This window comes from Mauremys reevesii, linkage group 1 (assembly GCF_016161935.1).
Source record: "Mauremys reevesii isolate NIE-2019 linkage group 1, ASM1616193v1, whole genome shotgun sequence".
Classification (NCBI taxonomy): Eukaryota; Metazoa; Chordata; order Testudines; family Geoemydidae; genus Mauremys; species Mauremys reevesii.
The window spans coordinates 14,331,596-14,352,225 of NC_052623.1; the positions used below are offsets into that span (position 1 = coordinate 14,331,596).

At 53.3% G+C, this 20,630-nt stretch overlaps 1 protein-coding gene across 1 annotated transcript in view; it reads left to right on the plus strand.

The window, feature by feature from the left end:
- Positions 1 to 20,630, plus strand: part of ATG16L2 (autophagy related 16 like 2) — a 70,465-nt gene that overhangs the window by 42,175 nt on the left and 7,660 nt on the right. Inside the window, exons 8-13 of the mRNA XM_039532522.1 lie at positions 483 to 545; positions 801 to 909; positions 7,991 to 8,096; positions 9,131 to 9,201; positions 11,123 to 11,194; positions 19,857 to 19,977. Of these exons, the coding sequence (XP_039388456.1) occupies positions 483 to 545; positions 801 to 909; positions 7,991 to 8,096; positions 9,131 to 9,201; positions 11,123 to 11,194; positions 19,857 to 19,977 (542 nt within the window). The remainder of the gene's footprint in view (positions 1 to 482; positions 546 to 800; positions 910 to 7,990; positions 8,097 to 9,130; positions 9,202 to 11,122; positions 11,195 to 19,856; positions 19,978 to 20,630) is intronic.

Sequence of the window (20,630 nt, forward strand, 5' to 3'; positions counted from 1 at the left end):
ATTGAGGTGAGGCCCCCGGCAGGCAGTGGGGGGAGGGGGTCGCGTGTGACTGGGTCCAGACTCCCAGAGAAACTTGCTCCTGCGTGGCACAGCTCCCCCTAGTGGCCTCCCCTAAAGGGCAGAGAACGAGACACTAGAGGTGTCTCTAGTGGTCCCATTGAGATCAATGGCAAAACTCCCATTGGTTTCAGCGGGTCCCAGCTGTCGCCCCAGATGGGTCGCTGAAGGTTTGCCATCCCCTTGCTGCCATTGGCCTGAGCGCAGCTTGAGCCAAGCTCTTTGTCTGCGTCGGGCTTTGAGGGCAGCATTCTCCGCTGTGACCGGCTGCAGCCCCCCAACCCGGCCTGTGGCCCGCCGCCCGGGTGGGAGAAGGGGTGTTGCCCGGAGGGCTGAGCGAGCCGTGACCTGAAGAACAGCCCGTCCCATTACCAGCCGTGCTTTGCTCATCCCTCGTCTCCTTTTCTGTTTGGCTTTTGCTCTAGATCGGCCTCCGCCACGTCTGTGACTCTGGCCCGGTGCGTGGATGTCTTCAAGGGGCTGCTGGAGTAAGTTTGCTGTCGGGTGTCCTGCGTCGCTGGGGGCCCGGGATTTAATGCACTTCCCAAAGGTCTGGGTAGCATCGACTGAATGGTGGATCTAAGGGGTCCTCCTTTCCCACCCCCATTTCCCCTCCCACCCAGCCCTCTGCTGGCGTGATCTCTCGTCGTTGAGATGGGACAAGGCTCAGCTGGGCTGGCGTCGGGCCCCGTGTTCCCCAGAGGCCGTCTGCTCATGTTGTGACCTGGGCCCGCTCACGTTAGTTTCAGGCTGAAACGAGGGAACTCCATCAGCAGCAGCTCGGAGGTGCACTACCGCTCCATGCCCATCTGCCTCGTCACCTGCCTGCCGTCCCGAGTCAGCGACGTCCAGGTAAAAGCTCGGCAGCACCGGGGACGTGCTGAATGGGCAAACCAGTCAGCATCTGTGAGCCCACCACGTTCCTGGGCTGTCGCTCGCTTGCTGTGTTCCCCTGGCAAATGCCTTGTCTCCAGGTCGCTGGTGCGCCCCCTCCAGCGCTGTTCTCTGCACCAAGGAACAAAGTTCCGGGGGAGGGAACTCCAGTTTCTAGGAAAAGGCAGGTGTTAGTAATGGGAGATTCGATTATTAGAAACGTAGATAGCTGGGTCTGTGATGACCAGGAGAACCGTATGGTGACTTGCCTGCCTGGTGCGAAGGTTGCGGATCTCTCGAGGCATCTAGATAGACTTATGTGTAGTGCTGGGGAGGAGCCGGTGGTCATGGTACATGTAGGTACCAATGACATAGGGAAGGGTAGGAGAGATGGCCGGATCAGATGATAAACAGTCACATAAAAAAGAATCTGGAACATCAGAAAAAGGCAGGCTAATAAACAGGGACAAGTTTTTAAAGTGCTTGTACACAAATGCCAGAAGTCTAAATAATGAGATGGGTGAACTAGAGTGCCTTGTGATAAAGGAGGATATAGATATAATAGGCATCACAGAAACCTGGTGGACTGAGAGCAACCAATGGGACACAATCATTCCAGGGTACAAAATATATCGGAAGGACAGAACAGGTCGTGCAGCGGGAGGAGTGGCACTATATGTGAAAGAAAGTGTAGATTCAAATGAAGTAAAAATCGTAAGCGAATCCACATGTTCCATAGAATTTCTATGGATAGAAATTTCATGCTCTAGTAAAAATATAACATTAGGGATCTATTATCGACCACCTGACCAGGACAGTAATAGTGATGATGAAATGCTAAGGGAAATTAGAGAGGCTATCAAAATTAAGAACCCAATAATAGTGGGGGATTTCAATTATCCCCATATTGACTGGGAACATTTCACTTCAGGACGAAATGCAGAGATAAAATTTCTCGATACTTTAAATGACTGCTTCATGGAGCAGCTGGTATGGGAACCCACAAGGGGAGAGGCGACTCTAGATTTAATCCTGAGTGGAGCGCAGGAGCTGGTCCAAGAGGTAACTATAGCAGGACCGCTTGGAAATAGTGACCATAATACAATAGCATTCAACATCCCTGTGGTGGGAAGAACACAACTGCCCAACACTGTGGCATTTAATTTCAAAAGGGGGAACTATACAAAAATGAGGGGGTTAATTAGACAAAAGTTAAAAGGTACATTGACTAAAGTGAAATCCCTGCAAGTTGCGTGGGCCCTTTTTAAAGACACCATAATAGAGGCCCAACTTCAATGTATACCCCAAATTAAGAAACACAGTAAAAGAACTAAAAAAGAGCCACCGTGGCTTAACAACCATGTAAAAGAAGCAGTGAGAGATAAAAAGACTTCCTTTAAAAAGTGGAAGTCAAATCCCAGTGAGGCAAATAGAAAGGAGCACAAACACTGCCAACTTAAGTGCAAGAGTGTAATAAGAAAAGCCAAAGAGGAGTTTGAAGAACGGCTAGCCAAAAACTCCAAAGGTAATAACAAAATGTTTTTTAAGTACATCAGAAGCAGGAAGCCTGCTAACCAACCAGTGGGGCCCCTTGACGATCAAAATACAAAAGGAGCGCTTAAAGACGATAAAGTCATTGCGGAGAAACTAAATGGATTCTTTGCTTCAGTCTTCACGGCTGAGGATGTTAGGGAGATTCCCAAACCTGAGCTGGCTTTTGTAGGTGACAAATCTGAGGAACTGTCACAGATTGAAGTGTCACTAGAGGAGGTTTTGGAATTAATTGATAAACTCAACATTAACAAGTCACCGGGACCAGATGGCATTCACCCAGGAGTTCTGAAAGAACTCAAATGTGAAGTTGTGGAACTATTAACTAAGGTTTGTAACCTGTCCTTTAAATCAGCTTCGGTACCCAAAGACTGGAAGTTAGCTAATGTAACGCCAATATTTAAAAAGGGCTCTAGGGGTGATCCCGGCAATTACAGACCGGTAAGTCTAACGTCGGTACCGGGCAAATTAGTTGAAACAATAGTAAAGAATAAAATTTGTCAGACACATAGAAAAACATAAACTCTTGAGCAATAGTCAACATGGTTTCTGTAAAGGGAAATCGTGTCTTACTAATCTATTAGAGTTCTTTGAAGGGGTCAACAAACATGTGGACAAGGGGGATCCGGTGGACATAGTGTACTTGGATTTCCAGAAAGCCTTTGACAAGGTCCCTCACCAAAGGCTGTTATGTAAATTAAGCTGTCATGGGATAAAAGGAAAGGTCCTTTCATGGATTGAGAACTGGTTAAAGGACAGGGAACAAAGGGTAGGAATTAATGGTAAATTCTCAGAATGGAGAGGGGTAACTAGTGGTGTTCCCCAAGGGTCAGTCCTAGGACCAATCCTATTCAATTTATTCATAAATGATCTGGAGAAAGGGGTAAACAGTGAGGTGGCAAAGTTTGCAGATGATACTAAACTACTCAAGATAGTTAAGACCAAAGCAGATTGTGAAGAACTTCAAAAAGATCTCACAAAACTAAGTGATTGGGCAACAAAATGGCAAATGAAATTTAATGTGGATAAATGTAAAGTAATCCACATTGGAAAAAATAACCCCAACTATACATACAACATGATGGGGGCTAATTTAGCTACAATGAGTCAGGAAAAAGATCTTGGAGTCATCGTGGATAGTTCTCTGAAGATGTCCACGCAGTGTGCAGAGGCGGTCAAAAAAGCAAACAGGATGTTAGGAATCATTAAAAAGGGGATAGAGAATAAGACTGAGAATATATTATTGCCCTTATATAAATCCATGGTTGTGACGGAGCGATTCTGGCGGGACCCAACTGAGAGTGCCAAATCAGGACCAATTGCTTAAACAGGGCAGTCACAGCCCTAGGCTGGGGTTTTTCCACCTCTAAGGCCAACCAAACCAGCCAGACAAAAAGGACTTTGGTCTCACCCCACTGGCTAACCACAAGTCACACAAGCAATTTCCTTAGACACTCCAGTCTCCCAGTATCACCACCAGTGCACTCGTCCTGGGGATGAATGGTTATGAAAACCAACACCCCAATAAAAGAAAACGGTTCTCTCGATCCCAAAGGACCAAGCCCCAGACCCAGGTCAATATACACATCTGATCTTACCCACAAATCACGCTGTTGCCAATCCTTTAGAATCTAAAATCTAAAGGTTTATTTACAAAGGGAAAAAGGTAGAGATGAGAGCTAGAATTGGTTAAATGGAATCAATTACATACAGTAATGGCAAAGTTCTTAGTTCAGGCTTGCAGCAGTGCTGGAGTAAACTGCAGGTTCAGATTAAGTCTCTGGAATGCATCCCCCGCTGGGATGGGTCCTCAGTCCCTGGTGTAGAGCTTCAGTTTGTAGCAAAGTTCCTCCAGAGGTCAGAAGCAGGATTGAAGACAAGATGGAGATGAAGCATCAGCCTTATATAGACTTTTCCAGGTGTAAGAATCCCTTTGTCTTCACTGTGGAAATTTACAGCAAAAATATGGAGTCTGGAGTCACATGGGCCAGTCCCTGCATACTTTGCTGAGTCACAAGGCGTGTCTGCCTTCTCTGCATGGGTCAATTGTGTAGCTGATGGCTCTTTAATGGGCCATCAAGCCAGCTATGCCGGGCTAACATCAGCTTGTCTGGGACACTTCCCAGAGGCAGAGCAGAATACAAACTATAGACATTACAGAGCCAATACTTATAACTTTAACTACAAATGATACAGACATATAGACAGCATAATTATAATCAGCAACCCATAATCTGGTCTTCGACACCTTAGATGACCCCCTTTATCTAAGATTTGGTGCCACTGCAGGACCTTGGTTGCAACCCATGTTCTATATGGTCCCAATTTATATCAATAACGTCACAATGGTACGCCCACATCTCGAATACTGTGTACAGATGTGGTCTCCTCACCTCAAAAAAGATATTCTAGCACTAGAAAAGGTTCAGAAAAGGGCAGCTAAAATGATTAAGGGTTTAGAGAGGGTCCCATACGAGGAAAGATTAAAGAGGCTAGGACTCTTCAGCTTGGAAAAGAGAAGATTAAGGGGGGACATGATAGAGGTATATAAAATCATGAGTGATGTTGAGAAAGTGGATAAGGAAAACTTATTTACTTATTCCCATAATACAAGAACGAGGGGTCACCACGTGAAATTAATAGGCAGCAGGTTTAAAACAAATAAAAGGAAGTTCTTCTTCACGCAGCGCACAGTCAACTTGTGGAACTCCTTACCTGAGGAGGTTGTGAAGGCTAGGACTATAACAATGTTTAAAAGGGGACTGGATAAATTCATGGTGGCTAAGTCCATAAATGACTATTAGCCAGGATGGGTAAGAATGGTGTCCCTAGCCTCTGTTCATCAGAGGATGGAGATGGATGGCAGGAGAGAGATCACTTGATCATTGCCTGCTAGGTTCACTCCCTCTGGGGCACCTGGCATTGGCCACTGTCGGTAGACAGATACTGGGCTAGATGGACCTTTGGTCTGACCCGGTACGGCCTTTCTTATGTTAAGGGCGCTCTGGAAGGAGGTCAGCCACTGCCCTGGCCCACCCCGCTCCAGAGGGAGACTCTCAGCTTCTGGACAGCCCCCAGCTGCTCTGTTTTATTCTGTTCTCCGTAGCTTCCTATACCGCCCTCATCACCATAGCATCTGAGCATCGGCCACTCGTGTCGGTAACCAGATCAGCGTCTGTCACGTGTGTTCTCTCATCTCTCCAGGGGGAGAAGGATGTGCAGGGCAGTGAGGGGCTGGGCTTGGTAGGGCTTTAGGTGGGTATGTTTTTTAATACGCACCTTGCTCTGTTTTTTTTTTGTCTGTGGAGCCAAGACATGGGCCTTGGAGCGGAAAGTGGAGGGTTTGGGATGGCCCTTAGTTCAGGGGTGGGCAAACTACGGTCCGCAGGCCGGATCCGGCCCGTCACGGCTTTGGATCCGACCCACGGGATTGCCAGCCCCGTGGTGCTGCAGGCCCCGTGCCACTCCCAAAAGTGGCTGGCACAATGTCCCTGTAGCCCTTGGGGGGTGGGGGGTAGGGGTAGAGGGCTCTGCGCGCTGCCCTCGCCTGCAGGCACCATCCCCACAGCTCCCATTGGCCAGGAACAGGGAACCGTGGCCAATGGGAGCTTCGGGGGAGGTACCCACAGGGGAGGGCAGCACGCAGAGCCCCGTTCCCCCTCCCCGAAGGACCGAAGGGACGTGGTGCCGGCCACTTCCGGGAGCAGCGTGGGGCCAGGGCAGGCAGGTAGGGAGCTGCTGCCACCCCAGAGCTGCTCCAGGTAAGTGGAACCAGGCCAGAGGCTGCACCCCTCCTGCACCCCGCACCCCAATTCCCTGCTCTGGGCCCCCTCCCGCACTTCGCACCCCGTCCTTCACCCCAACCCCCTTCCCTGAGCCCTCTTGTACACCCCCTCCCACACTCCCTCCTGCACCCCCGCCCCCTGCCCTGAGTCCCCTGTCTCACCCCTCCTGCACCCCTGCCCTGAGCCCCCTCCTGCACTCCGCACCCCCTCCTTCACCCCAACCCCCTTCCCTGAGTCCTCTTGTACACCCCCTCCCACACTCCCTCCTGCACCCCAACCCCCTTCCCTGAGCCCTCTTGTACACCTCACACTCCGCACCCCAACCCCCTGCCCCAGCCCTACATTCATGGCCCTGCGTGCAATTTCCCCACCCAGATGTGGCCCTCGGGCCAGGAAGTTTACCCACCCCGCCTCAGTTCCTGGGGGAGTTTGTTCCAGCCCCCGAGAAGGTTCTGACTGTTAAGAGCGCCGCTGGGCCAGCGGGGCAGAGCGGTCGACAGTGGTGCCGGCCGCTTCCAGGGCCTTGACCTTCATTCGCTGCCCTGTGGGAAGCCAGGACAGGGAGGTGCGTGGGATGTGCCCACCCAGGCTGAGGAGACGTGGTACAGCGTGCACTACCTGGGGTCTCCATCACAGCCCTGTGCACTGGCTGATGAGAGCGGCTGATGCCTTCCTGCTGCACATGGTGGACGCTGCACCTCGTTCATAACCTTCTTCTCTGTCACAGGCCTAGCAACTTAAAACCCACATAGGCGGCACAGATCGAGCTTCCCAGCCACACCCCAAGTGTGTTTTCATTCATATTCTCCTCTAGCCGACCAGCGTCTGGCTCAGACTGCAGTGTAAACGTACTGGACACGTGTGTGCTGCACCCAGTGCGTAGGAACGGACCAATTGTCCATCTAGCCCAGTATCCTGTCTCTGATAGCGGCTGGGGCCCAGTACTTCAGAGGGAAGGAACAGAACAGGGCAATTATGGAGTGATCCATCCCCTGTCATCCTGTCCCAGCTTCTGGCAGTCAGAGGTTTAGGGACCTGAGCATGGGGTTGTGTCCCTGCCCATCTTGGCCGATATAATGGACGTATCCTCCGTGAACTTAACTAGTTCTTTTTTGAACCCTGTTATACTTTTGGCTTCAGGACATCCCCAGGCAGTGAGTTCCGCAGGTTGATCGTTCATTGTGTGAAGAACTACTTCCCTATGTCTGTTTTAAACCTGCTGCCTATTTATTTTATCGGGTGACCCCTGGATCTTACGGGTAACTAACGATGGCCCATTAGCCATTTGGAGACTCCTGGCAATAACTGCCCCGTGGGGCTCAGGCCCTGGGGTTTCTTGTGGGAGGCGGATGGAACCTGCTGGGCCAGCTGATTGAGAAGACACTGGAGACCTGGCTGACAAACCTTGGCCGCATGCATCCAAGGCTGCAGTCATCAGCTGGGACTGCCCCGGGGGGCGGGGCTTCCATCGCCAAAAGCAGGGGCCCCGACTGCCCGAGTTCTTCCCACTTGATGGTAGCGGGGTCTTATCCTGGCTGGGACCAGCCAATCCGCCACGCTCCGCCGGTGCCAGAGATGGGACGGGGGCTGTGACTGCTAAGCGGGGCCACGCAGAGGGCTGAGTTAATGTGCTGAGCCGATGCCCTCTGCCCTGGCCACGCCAAGCATTAGGGGTGGCACCTGGTCGCTGATCCCAGGAGACGTTCGCCCTTTCTCTCCTCCAGGAGGCGCACTTCTCCGAGGTGAACGCAGTCAAGTTCAGTCCCAGCTCCGGCGTGCTGGCCACGGGCGGGGCCGACAGTCTCATCAGGCTCTGGAACGTGGCCGGAGGTACAGCAACGGGCCGTTCGCTGCTCCTGGCCGTAGGTTACCGTCGGAGCGGCATTGCCAAGCGGGAGGGCGGCTGAGCACTCACCAGCCGGCCGGGTGGTAACACCCTGCAGACAGCCTGGTGCGGGGTGGTGAATCCTGTCATGCCAGTGACCGTCCCCGCTCCTGCAAGGGCGTCGAGTCCTTGATACAGCCTCCTGTGACCGCCTAGCCCCTTCCTGCCTCTCCGTAACCTTTGCAACAGTGAGCTTGCAGTCCTGTAGTGCGCTTCCTCTAGACGCATCTCAGGCCGCTTCCCTGCCCCCTCTAACAGAGCCTCACTTTGCTGCAGCCATGTCTGGGGTGGAACCCATCGGCTCCTAAACGGAACGCAGCAATACAATTTAGGCCAGTAAAGAGGAGCTTGGTGGGAGGCTCTGTTTGGCCCCCCCTTGTCACGCTGCAGGCTACAGAGCATGCAGGTTGTGTCTCGGGTCTCGGGCGCAGTAGGATGTGCACGCACAGGCTTATTCCAGCCGGCAGATGGCAGGGGTCTCTGGGTCAGGCCACTGCAGAGTCTTGCCTTGACTTAGCTGTCACTCCGTCACTTGTTCTAAGCACCTTCCCGTCAGAACACCCAGAGCCTTTCCTTTCCCCTTCCCGAAATCTCCAGGGGCGTTGCAGCCCTGGAACCAGACCTCGCCCTGACAGCCAGACACCTGCTGCCCTCCCAGGGCTTCCTTTCCTGCTCCACTTTCTCTGGCAGAGCCATGAAATTCAGACCCAAGCATCCCCCGGGCCCGGGATGTTCTCTGCTTAGAGACATTGCTGTGTAAATAACCCCCATTGCACAGAGAGGGAAACTGAGGCACGGAGAGGTCAAGGGCTGTTTTTTTTAAAGTGGCCTCTGACTTGGGCTGCCTCCAGCTTCTGAGCGATGGATTCTCAGAGCTGCCGAGCGCTCCCAGGGCCTCGGAGGCTCAGGAATTGGCATCGTTCGGCCTCTCCCTGCTGCCGCTGGGGCTAATCACCGTGCTGTTTCTGTCTGCTCTCAGGGAGGCTGGAGAGCCTGCAGACCTTGGAAGGGGCTAACGGCAGCATCACCAGCATTGAGTTTGACCCGTCGGTGAGTGAGGCGTTGCTGGCGGGCCCAGTGTGGCTGGGACCGTCCTGAGCCAGGATCCCGGGACAGAGGCAGCCGAGGGCAGCCGCAGCCCCTGTGCTCAGAGCATGGTGCATCTGCCAGCTCTTCCTTTCTCGTCTCCCTGCTGGCCACCTCTCTCAGCTGCGGGCAACCAGCTCTTCCGGCTGCTGCGACCATGAGGAGGGGGCTGACGGGGGGCAGGAGTCGTTCCTAGGGCAGAGGAGAGGTGGAGGAGCTGGGCCAGGGAAAAAATAGGCCAGAGGCCTGCAGAGTTTTTTGCCCAGTCAGTGAAGGGTTGGTTGTTCTCTGTGGCTTCCTCACGGCGTATTGGTGGCAGAGCCTGGCCTAGTGACCGGGTCCCCTGACTCCTCACAGCTCCTGGAGAAGCCTCTGAGATACGGCTCTTGCAGAGCTCGGAAGTTCTCCAGGGGTTGCAGGAGAGCCCCATGCTCTCTGCTCTCTGAGCAGCTCGGAAGCCCCGGGGGGCGCAGGAAGGAGACTGTGATACATCAGGAACCCCAGGGCAGGAGAAGGGAGGCTGCTGGGAAGCTGGAGGGGGAATGGAGGCTCTAGGCCGAGGTGGGGTGGGGTGCGGAGCAGGAGTGGGACCTTTCAGGAGGGCGCTTTGAATAGCGGAGTCCGCCCCGGGGTCTGTGTCTGGCTGGGATCAGCATGCACTGGAGGTGCCGTGCAGCCAGCAGGAGCCATTGCACAGCGTGGGCACTAGATGGCGGCAGAGAGAAGCCATCTCTTGGATGGCCAGCGCCTGGTGGTCCAGCGTAGCCAATATTCTTCAAACCCAGGTTTTCTTCCAGCCCCCAGCCGGTGGGGGCGGGGGTCTTTCGAGAGCCTCGTTGACTCCATGAGCGGGAAGGGGCCGGCTACCCCAGCTTTGTGAGCGCTGGTAGCTCACCAGGCACTGACCGGGAGGGTCAGGCCGTGCCTCTGGGACGGGGCTCTCCGCTGGGAGGGGCGTGAATGGCCGGGAAGAGAGCGGGGTTGGCTGTTTTCACCCAGCCCCGGTGGCGACAGGGTTAGGGTCAGGGGCTTCGTAGATTCCAAGGCCAGAGGGGACCGTTGTGGGAGGTCCGACCTCCTGTACAGCAGAGACCATGCAACCCCTCCAACTGGCTCCTGTTTGAACTAGATTCCTCCCGCTGCACCCCTCCCACCCCCTCCCCGTTACAGTCACCTGTGCTGGGCTCCGTTCTCCCATGGCCTGATGGTGGGGGGAGAGAGGGGCTGGCCAGGAAGGGGGCACCCCACAGCATGGGGAAGGGGATGAGCCAGGAGACTAGCCGAAGGGGAGAAGGCTGCAAGGCAGTTGGGGCAGGATCCTGGGAGGAGCTGCGCCCTGGAGAGCCCACTGGCTTCAGGCAGAGTTGTAGGTGCTTGCGGCCCAGATCTGCCGAGGTGTCTAGGCTCCCAGCTTCCGATGAAACCCGTGGGAGTTGGGAGCTGAGATACCTGGGAGGAGGCAGCTCAGGTGGAAGATCCAGGCTGCCTAGATGATCGCACTGGTCTCCTCGTGGTCAGCGGGGGCCTCTTCACGCTAGAGAGGCAGCGGCTGAATCCAGCCTGCCCTGGGCAAAGCCAATTCCCCACGACGAGGAAAAGCAGCAGGCAGGTTCTGTGCGGGAGTCATTTGTCCTGGTCTCAACTGAAAGCATGTGAAACGCCGCGGAGCAGCCAGGGGCGGCCGGCAGAGGGGAGCCGGAACGACGCTCCGGAGCGCCCCACGGCGCGGCACGGACCACGCTGACTGCGCACACGTAGCGTCGCCAGATCTGTGATCCCAGGTGCCGAGGACCGGTGGCTCTGCGTGCAGCCGAGGGCAGGAACCCCCGCTCACGCCGCCACTCCCCGGCCTATTCCCGTCATCTCCCTCTTCCTCCTCTTTCAGGGCTGCCAGATCTTGGCGGCGGCGTACAACAACGCAGCGCAGCTGTGGCATATCGGGGACAGCAAATCCAAAGTGAGTGCCCTGGGGTCTTGTCTGGGTCCCTGCCTTTTAGAGGTGGTGGGGGGGAGAAAATATCCCCTGCCGACCGGGGAATGATCGACACCTAGGGGACTGGGGCCACCAGGGATCGCCCCCTGTTGTCACACATCAGCTGCATGGAGCGTGCTCAGCTGAAGCAGATGCGTGACGTCCGCTGGGTTATCTGGGGGTGGGTGTCATGCCCCCAGTCTCTCGCAGCTCCTTGCCAATACCCTGAGGATGTTCTTCTGACCCCAGATCTGCCAGGCAGGGTAACCTACCAGCAGGGTGGCCGCAGCTACATGCTGTCGGCAGGCAGAGACGTTTCTGGTCACCCATGAATACTTCGAAGATGGATCCTGTGAGCTCTCCTGAATTTAGCACATGTGGCAGGGGCCCTGCAAGAGGCAGTAAACTGGCCCCACTCCGGTCAGTCAGTTCTGCCATCCCCGTGTGAGAGGGGGAAACTGAGGCACGAAGCGGTGGAGTGACTTGCCCCAGCACCTCTGGGAACAGAGTCCTGGCTCCCAACCCTGTGCCTTAGCCCCAAGGCTGTCCTTGCTGCATTTTATGCCAGCAGAGAATTTGGCCCTGGGTACCAGCCCAGGGCTTGAGACCCTCAGGTGGGAGGTACTGTGTGACTGCAGAGAGCCGGGCTCTGCCCCCAGCACATGGGTTCCCCGGCAGGGAACGAGAGCGGTGCCTAGTGGGCGGAGGCCACGTCACACCCCCCTGTGCGGTCAGTAGGTCTTCAGAGGTGGTGAGAGCCTGGCCATGCTTTTGGGACCATCCCCCGGGGCCAAGCTTCTGTCGCTGGTCACCCCGTCTGTGCGGACAGGACTCCTGGGGCTGAATGCAGCAGCCACTAGTAACCCGTGGGACTTGTCTGTGCTGGGCCGGGCCACCGGCAGCCCTGCACGGATGGAGGGTGTGGGAATGGGGTGCTGCCTTGGCACTGGGTAGCCCCGAGGGATGAGCAGCGAGGGGACGCGGCTGGCGGCAGAAGGGAATTCCTGGTAGCAGGGAGATGCACGCACCATGTGTCCTGCCTCCCCTCCCCCGGCCTGTGCTCCCACCAGTGGGGTGGGTCAGTGAGGGGCAGGCTTGAACGCTGGTGGGGGAGGGCAAGCTGGGTAGGGGTAGGGTTGTCTTTTGTCATGGGAGGGGAGCGACAGCTGGGGGAGAGGCAGGATTCCTGCAGGGATGGAGTTGCGTTAACGTGCCGGGCTACCCGGTGGCTTTAATACTGGCCCGGTGCCCGGTGCCTTGCAGCTGGCACTCAGACCCCGCTGGGGACTGTGCTGTCTGAGCTGGCAGAGACTGGCATGACACGCTGTGATCCCAGGGCCTGATCCTGGGAGGAGCTGCGCCCTGGAGAGCCCGCTGGCTTCAGGCGGGGTCGTAGGTGCTTGCGGCCCAGATCTGCCGAGGTGTCTAGGCTCCCAGCTTCCGATGAAACCCGTGGGAGTTGGGAGCTGAGATACCTGGGAGGCTCTGGGCTTCAGTGCCTCTGGGTGAGGCGCGGGAATCCCCACCCAAGTCTGGTGCAATCGTTTAAAATAGTTCCCCCCCCCGGCCCTGCTGCAGCTGCTGTCAAAGGCACCAAGGCCAGCTGCTCTGCTGGTGTGAACTGCGAGCACTGCGCTGATTCACCCCGGTAGAGGATCCGGGCCTGGAAGAACACGGAGCCATTTCCCAAGCCCCGCCGGGCCAGCAGCTCCGGGGTTTGGAGTGACTGTCCCTATACATGCATCTGCGGACGGAGCCTAAACGAGCCCAGCTGAGCCTCCCCATGCGGGCGCTTCCCAGCCACGGCTCTGCACATTCCACCGGCCCCTCGCACGGAACGGGCATCACCAGTGAAGCTTTCAGGCCTTGGATTTCAGTGACTGTCTCCAGGCTGCGCAGGCGGATCGGTCCCACGGGGCTGCCCGCAGTGGTCGGATCTAGGCTCCGCGCCCCTTCCTGCAGAGGCGGCTCAGCGCGGGGTTCTCGCAGCACGCCGGCGGCCAGGCTCCCAGGGCTCGGTTGGCAGCAGAGCTGAGGCTAGAAAGTCAGGGCGTCAAGCTGGGCAGCCCCATTCCTGCTGGGGCGGAGCTTCAAACCACCTTGGTGCATCCTGTGTTCTGGAGCCATGCGAGCCTGGCTGGGGATCTGTTGCAGCCGGACTGGCTGGTCCCTGGCGTACGCTAGAGCAGCCTCAGGGCTGTTCCGTCTCGCTCTCTGCTTCCCCAAGAATAGCTGTGGTGCTGTGCGCTCTAGCTGTGCCCCTGAGCCGAGGGCCGAAAGCAGGTCCTCCCACCTGTTTCTGGGAACAGAAAGGAGCTTTAGCGTAACTGAGAGTTAGCTCCCAAGTCTTCTGCCGCTGCTTCCAACCCCCGCCTGCCCATAGAGGAGGAGAAGGACCTGGGTGTTTTGGTCGATCACAAGGTAACTACGAGCCGCCAATGTGATGTGGCCGTGAAAAAGGCTAGTGCAGCTTTAGGATGCATCAGGCGAAGTGTTTCCCGCAGAGACAGGGAGGTGTTGGTGCCGTTATACAAGGCACTGGTGAGACCTCATCTGGAGTATTGTGTGCAGTTCTGGTCTCCCGTGTTTAAGCAAGGTGAATTCAAACTGGAACAGGTACAGAGACGGGCTACTAGGATGAGCCGAGGAATGGAAAAACCTACCTCATGCAAGGAGACTCCAGGAACTTGGCTTGTTTAGCCTAAGGAGAGAGATGATTGTTCTCTAGAAATACATCAGAGGGATAAACACCAGGGTGGGACAGGAGTTATTTAAGCCAAGGGCCGATGTGGACACAAGAACCAATGGCTGTAAACTGGCCGTCCACAAGGTTAGGCTTGAAATGAGATGAAGGTTTCTAACCAGCAGAGGAGTGAAGCTCTGGAACAGCCTCCCCAGGGAAGCAGTCATTAAAGTGATTACATGTGGAACAAAGAACTCCCGCCCTAGGGGATGGTGAGGTGCCCCCGTCAGACACAACCCAGGGATCATATTTTACTTCAATGCATAACGGCTGGTGAGATGGGGGGGCTAAGATGTTATCGCTGGGAGTAAGGGTCCATGCCTGCCAAGCTACCTCAACCTGGAAACATAGAAGCTGCCAGGTGCGAGTAGTGCCATGAAACTCGGGTGGAGGGGTACTTGTAAGCCACGGGATTAAATGGACACGTGGTCCAGACAGGGTACCTGGGATAGGAACTTGGGACCAGTGACGAGCACTGGACGCAGCCAGTAGCATTTTTCCCACCAGACCATAGTTATACTGGGGTCCAGACAGGCGATGGGCCCAATTGTAAATGGCCTTACCATGTTGCAATACAGTGAACCCTACATGGTGTTTTGTGATAAACAAATCAATGTTGAGGGGTTCTTGGGAATTAAAACGGGCAAGGGCGGGGTTAGAGGCGAACCAGCCAGCTAGCTTCTCTAAGCTTTTTTGTGCTGATGCATTCCACACTTCTCGGGAGCGTTTAGAGAGAGAGCTTTGTAGGATTTCTAGGTTAGAAATTAATTGCGCCGGAATATATTGGCGGTGATAATTAAGGAGACCTAGTAGCTGCTGAAGCTCTCGTTTATTTTTTGGAGGGGCCTCTGTCCAAGGGTCTAATACGCTGGCTGGGGCTTGTGTGTGAGTGGTGGGAGTGAAATGGAGTCCCAAGAATGAGAATTGCTGGCTGGCCTGCAGGTGGCTCTTTGTTTTGTTAATTTGCCACCCATCTGCTTCTAATGCATCTATTACCATTTGGGTGGTACTTTGAACTGTTTGTGGATTGGGACCACAAATGATAATGTCATCTACATAGGCTAACACAGACACATCCTGTAGGGGTTTTACCTTTTGTAATGTGATATTGAGATGGGATGATGCAAGTGCAGGTGAATTACAGAACCCCTGTGGGCAGACTTTCCATTTATATTGGACACCCTTAAAAGCAAAATTTAAGATTCCTTGTGTGTCCTGGAGTGGGATTTGGTAAAACATATCTTTTAAATCAAGAGTACATGCCCACTGATTACTTGCATCGCTAAGTTGCCGCTGTATTTCTGGAATGGTGACAGAGCTGGAAAATGCGATAGGCTTTACACGGCAGTTAGCTTGTCTATAATCAATGACAAGGCGATATTTAGAGGGATCGCCGGGCTTGGGAATACCCCAACCTGCGGACAGAAAGGTGGATGCAGTAACCCTTTCTATTTTTTTCTCTTTTAGAAGCTGAGTGAGCAAGGTTTCAATAAGGGGAAGCCCTTCAGATTTTGTGGGGATAGGGGAAAATTTCCATGGCTGGGAGTTAACTACTTCGGGGGTATAGGGAGAGTGATTGCCTACAGTTATAGGGAGGGCTTGCAGAATTTGATTATGCAGTTTAAATTTTTTAATATCTGAGACACCTAGCAGATTTTTTGATCCTAACAAGGCTTTTATTTTTCTTATGTATTTTCCATGGGCAATTTTAACCCAAACCACGGGTTTTTCTTGTACTGCATTGAGGCCTTGAACAAACATAAAGGAGCCAGTAGGACAGTGGGGAACGTTGGGCTCAATAATGCTAACTTGAGCTCCAGTGTCTAATAAAAAGGAGGTGGGAGTGTCACCATTAACTAACAGGGTGGCGTATGGGCGTTCATCGGTGGGGTCTTTAATTTGGGCCGGGCAGCATCCGGCCCCTATTCGTTTTTTGATTTAACATAGTCCTCCCAACTTTTCCAGCCTAGCTGTTCGGCTATATTTTGCTGCTCTTGGCCTGACATTTTACGCAGGGCTTCTTTGGGGATTCCTTTGTTAAGAAGGAAGCCAAATCGTGCCCGTTCAGCTTTAGTTCGCTCAGAATGTTTTTGGGGATTAAACTGACTCTTTGGAGGGTCTTTTGGTGGCGACTCAACTGGGAGGACAACAGGCAGGGGCGGCTGTGACAACTTAATTTTACTAACTACTTCAAATAACGTTAAGATGGATCTGCGAACAGCTGCATGCAAGTGCAGCATGGCACCGGTGTCAGCTCCAGGGGCAGCTTCTAATGCTAAATCAACTGCCTCTGCTGAGACAGGAATTTGGGTGGGATCAGTAACATATATAAAGGGTGTGGCCACCAATTGCTGTTGAACAGTTAAATTAAGTGGGTTTTGTAGTGGATCCCACAGGGCTATGGAAGCTCCTGCGATTGCCCATATTAAATCATGAGGAGTGACTAAGGCTCCCGGGGGGATATACAAGCCTTTAAAACTGCCTTGCATTGCTAAAATGGCAGCTGCCGGGATAGTAAGTGGCCAAATGCGATTATTTAATAAAGCATGACCCGGGAAGCCTCGTGCCCAATTGGCCGTTTTGGCTAAGATGCCAGCCTCCTCACGGTCCACCAGTTCGGCTCCGTGTTCTAAGGCTAGCCGTCCGATCCAAACCATAGGGGCCTCATCGGTTTTTCGTTGCGTTTCCTTTAAAAACTCTTTAAGTTCGGCCTTAGTACGAGTTCGCAGTTCAGTAACCTGCGTGGTGTTGCCTGTTTGTGCATCTATTTTAGTTTTAGTTATCGCAACAGGCAAAGCTTCTGCTACAGTTTCAGATTCAGTAAATTCTGGGGCTGTTGGCAGAGTTGGATACAGGGGAGTTTTAGGAGCGTCATATGGGGGTGGCAAAATTTTTTGAGAGGGACTTGAGAGGAGAGGGGTAGTGATGGGCTCTACCTTTTCTGTCTTTTCCTCATTATCATCTTTAGGTGAGCCTGGGGCTGCCTGTTTAGCTGCAAACATAGTGCCCCCGTGAAGGACAGAGCACAGATCAAGGGCCTTGCATAGCATGCTAAACAGGACGGTGGAAACATCCTCAGATTTATATTCATCGGGTCGCAATTTTTTGGTTTTCTTAATTAAATCTAATTCTTTTATCATCTGGCATAATAATTTGTGTGCCGGATCAGCAGGCATTACCCGAGGTGGGGGAATCAATTTGGAAACGGTACCTCCGGATTTTCTAACAATGCGGCTACATTCTCTCCAAAGCTGAGAGGGATCTGCAGCGCCGAGGTTCTCCACAGTCTCCGTGCACTGAGGCTGTAGAGAACAATCGGCTGGCTGACACCTAAAGCTCGGGTGGCACCGGAGGAGGCATCCCGTATCTGCCAGGGTTAATGGTACAGTATAGCCTTTTAGAGTTTTGCCCGAGCCAAGGGAACAGATCCATTCTATTTTTGGATTAGTCGAATTTTGGCTAGTAAAAAGGTGAAACTGCAAATGTTGGAACTGTTCAGTTTCATCATCTGCGCGGTCTGCAGCGTGCCATGGGCATGGCCCAACCTCCTTGCATCCTGTTCGTGACGCCATGTAGATTGCCACGGACTCGCAGGGGCGAAAGAAAATGCAGGCCTGTTATTTACCAGGCTGCACGTGGCAACAGACTATATTGGTAAGGGATGCAAGGAGAGTGTGGGTCACGATGCAAACTGCAGACACACACACACACACACACTAAACTTAATCAATTTAAAAGTTTTATTGGGGATAATTACAAGGGGTAAGGGAGCAGCGTATGATTAGCTAATAGAGTTAATGAAACTTAAAACACACAATGACTAAAATATCTACTAACAATATTTATAAACAAAGATGCAGCATTTAGTAATAACTGATACTTACAAATACAAACCAACGATAACGACCGCAAACGAGAAGCTCTATTTGAAACACGTGAGCTGAGAGAGAGGCTTCGAGGTGATCAGGCTCGGTTACAGGTATACACAGGACACACGGGTATACACAGGATACACGGGCATACACAGAATACACGGGTATACACAGGATTCGTTTTCTTTCTCCTCTCCCTGCCTGCACATGGCAGGCAGGCCATTAAGTACCCACTATGACATCATAGAAGTGTCATAGGGGACGGGGCCCAAAACCTGTTTGTGTTTGTTTCTGATTGGCACAAGCGAAGTTTACACCATGTAGGGGAGCAGGTGCCTAAAAGTCTGGCTTCGCCCCCAAAAGGTGAGGAAATGCATATTGCCTTAGAATGGGTTCAACACTGAATGACAAACGAAGAGGCCAGGGCAATACCGGTATTGGCAAGTTTTACAGGATGCAGACAGGAACTCATCTCAACAGACACAAGAACCAATGGCTGTAAACTGGCCGTCCACAAGGTTAGGCTTGAAATGAGATGAAGGTTTCTAACCAGCAGAGGAGTGAAGCTCTGGAACAGCCTCCCCAGGGAAGCAGTGGGGCAAAAACCTACCTGGGTTTGAGAGTGAGCGTGATACGTTTCTGGGGGGGATGGCAGGAGACCTCCTACAGTGGCATGTGGCCCGTGGTTGACTCTAGCAGCAAATATTCCCAACAGCCAGTGATGGGACGCTAGATGGGTTTTTCTCTCCCAGGGGTCTGGCTGGTGAGTCTTGCCCACGTGCTCAGGGTCTAACTGATCGCCCATTTGGGGTCAGGAAGGAATTTTCCCCCGGGTCAGAGTGGCAGAGACCCTTGTGGGGTTTCACCTTCTCTGCAGCATGAGGTCACTTGCAGGTTTAAACTAGTGTAAATGGTGGATTCTCTGTAACTAGAAGCCTTTAAACCTTGGTACGCCCACATCTCGAATACTGCGTACAGGTGTGGTCTCCTCACCTCAAAAAAGATATTCTAGCACTAGAAAAGGTTCAGAAAAGAGCAACTAAAATGATTAGCGGTTTGGAGAGGGTCCCATACGAGGAAAGATTAAAGAGGCTAGGACTCTTCAGCTTGGAAAAGAGGAGACTAAGGGGGGATCTGATAGAGGTATATAAAATCATGAGTGATGTGGAGAAAGTGGATAAGGAAAAGTTATTTACTTATTCCCATAACACAAGAACTAGGGGTCACCAAATGAAATTAATAGGCAGCAGGTTTAAAACAAATAAAAGGAAGTTCTTCTTCACGCAGCACACAGTCAACCTGTGGAACTCCTTGCCTGAGGAGGTTGTGAAGGCTAGGACTGTAACAGCGTTTAAAAGAGAACTGGATAAATTCATGGTGGTTAGGTCCATAAATGGCTATTAGCCAGGATGGGTAAGAATGGTGCCGCTAGCCTCTGTTTGTCAGAGGGTGGAGATGGATGGCAGGAGAGAGATCACTTGATCATTGCCTGTTAGGTTCACTCCCCCTGGGGCACCTGGCATTGGCCACTGTCGGTAGACAGATACTGGGCTAGATGGACCTTTGGTCTGACCCAGTACAGCCGTTCTTATGTTCTTAAACCATGATCTGAGGACGTCAGTAACTCAGCCAGAGACTAGGGGTCTATTACAGGAGTGGATGGGTGAGGTTCTGTGGCCGGCAGCATGCAGGAGGTCAGACTGGATCATCACGATGGTCCCTTCTGACCTTGAAGTCTAGGAGTCTGTGCATTGGATTCATTATTTGGAATTGCAGAGAGATTGTAATGTTTTAAGTAATTAAAAAAAACAACCCACTATCCAGTTCAGTTCCGCAACAATTCCAGCAGGGGGCAGGGTTGGGCTTTGTTCTGCGAGTCCGTAACTGGCTGACTTTTCTGTAACGGGCCCGTTGTGTGTCATTTTCCTTGTTTTGATTTATTTTTTAAAATTAGATTATTGGGAAGAAAATAAAATGGAAAAAAACAACAACCCCTAAACCTCTTAACATCCCCAGCTGTTGTGTTGTCTAGGAGACGCTCACGGGCCATGCTGACAAAGTGACGGCTGCCAAATTCCGCTCCACCCGCCTGCAAGCGGTGACGGGCAGTCGGGACAGGACAGTCAAAGAGTGGGACCTGTGCAAAGGGGCCTGTGAGTAACCGACTCTGTTGGGCGTAGTGTCCTGTGTCTCACCAGCGACCTCCACTGGGGGGCGTGTCAAGTGTGCGTTTGCCCACTGCTGGCGGGGGATGATTATGGGATTGCAGTGGGGTCTAGACTAGGTTCATGCACAGCCACAGAGCGCGAGGCAGTTCCCTGCATCGATGAGCTTACAATCTGAATGGGGAAACTGAGGCACCGACCGGGGCCGTGACTTGCCTAGGGTCGCACAGCGGGTCTGTGGCAGAACTGGGACTGGAAGCCAGGTCTCTTGACTCCCGGTCCCGTGCCTTAGTCCAGCGGCTGTTATAGTCGCTAATACTACGGCAGCTGCCCGAGATGCCCCTTTAGTTCAAGGCTTGTGCTTTGGAGCAGACGGTTCTGGGTTCTAGCCTGGATGCACCGTGTGGTTCCCCCAGGACCTCTGAGGTCTGGCTGTGGATCTGTTATGGCAGGTTCTTATGGGCCCGCAGCAGGGACAGCCGCCCTGCGCGGCTTGGAAAAGCCGGCTAAGGGACTGTTTCGATCACGGTAATTCCCCGGGGCTCCGATCCCCGTTGGGGCCCGTTGTGCTGGGCTCTGGGCACGCAGGGAAGAGACAGTCCCTGTCCCCAAGGCCTGACAGGCTAAAAGTCACGCCCCGG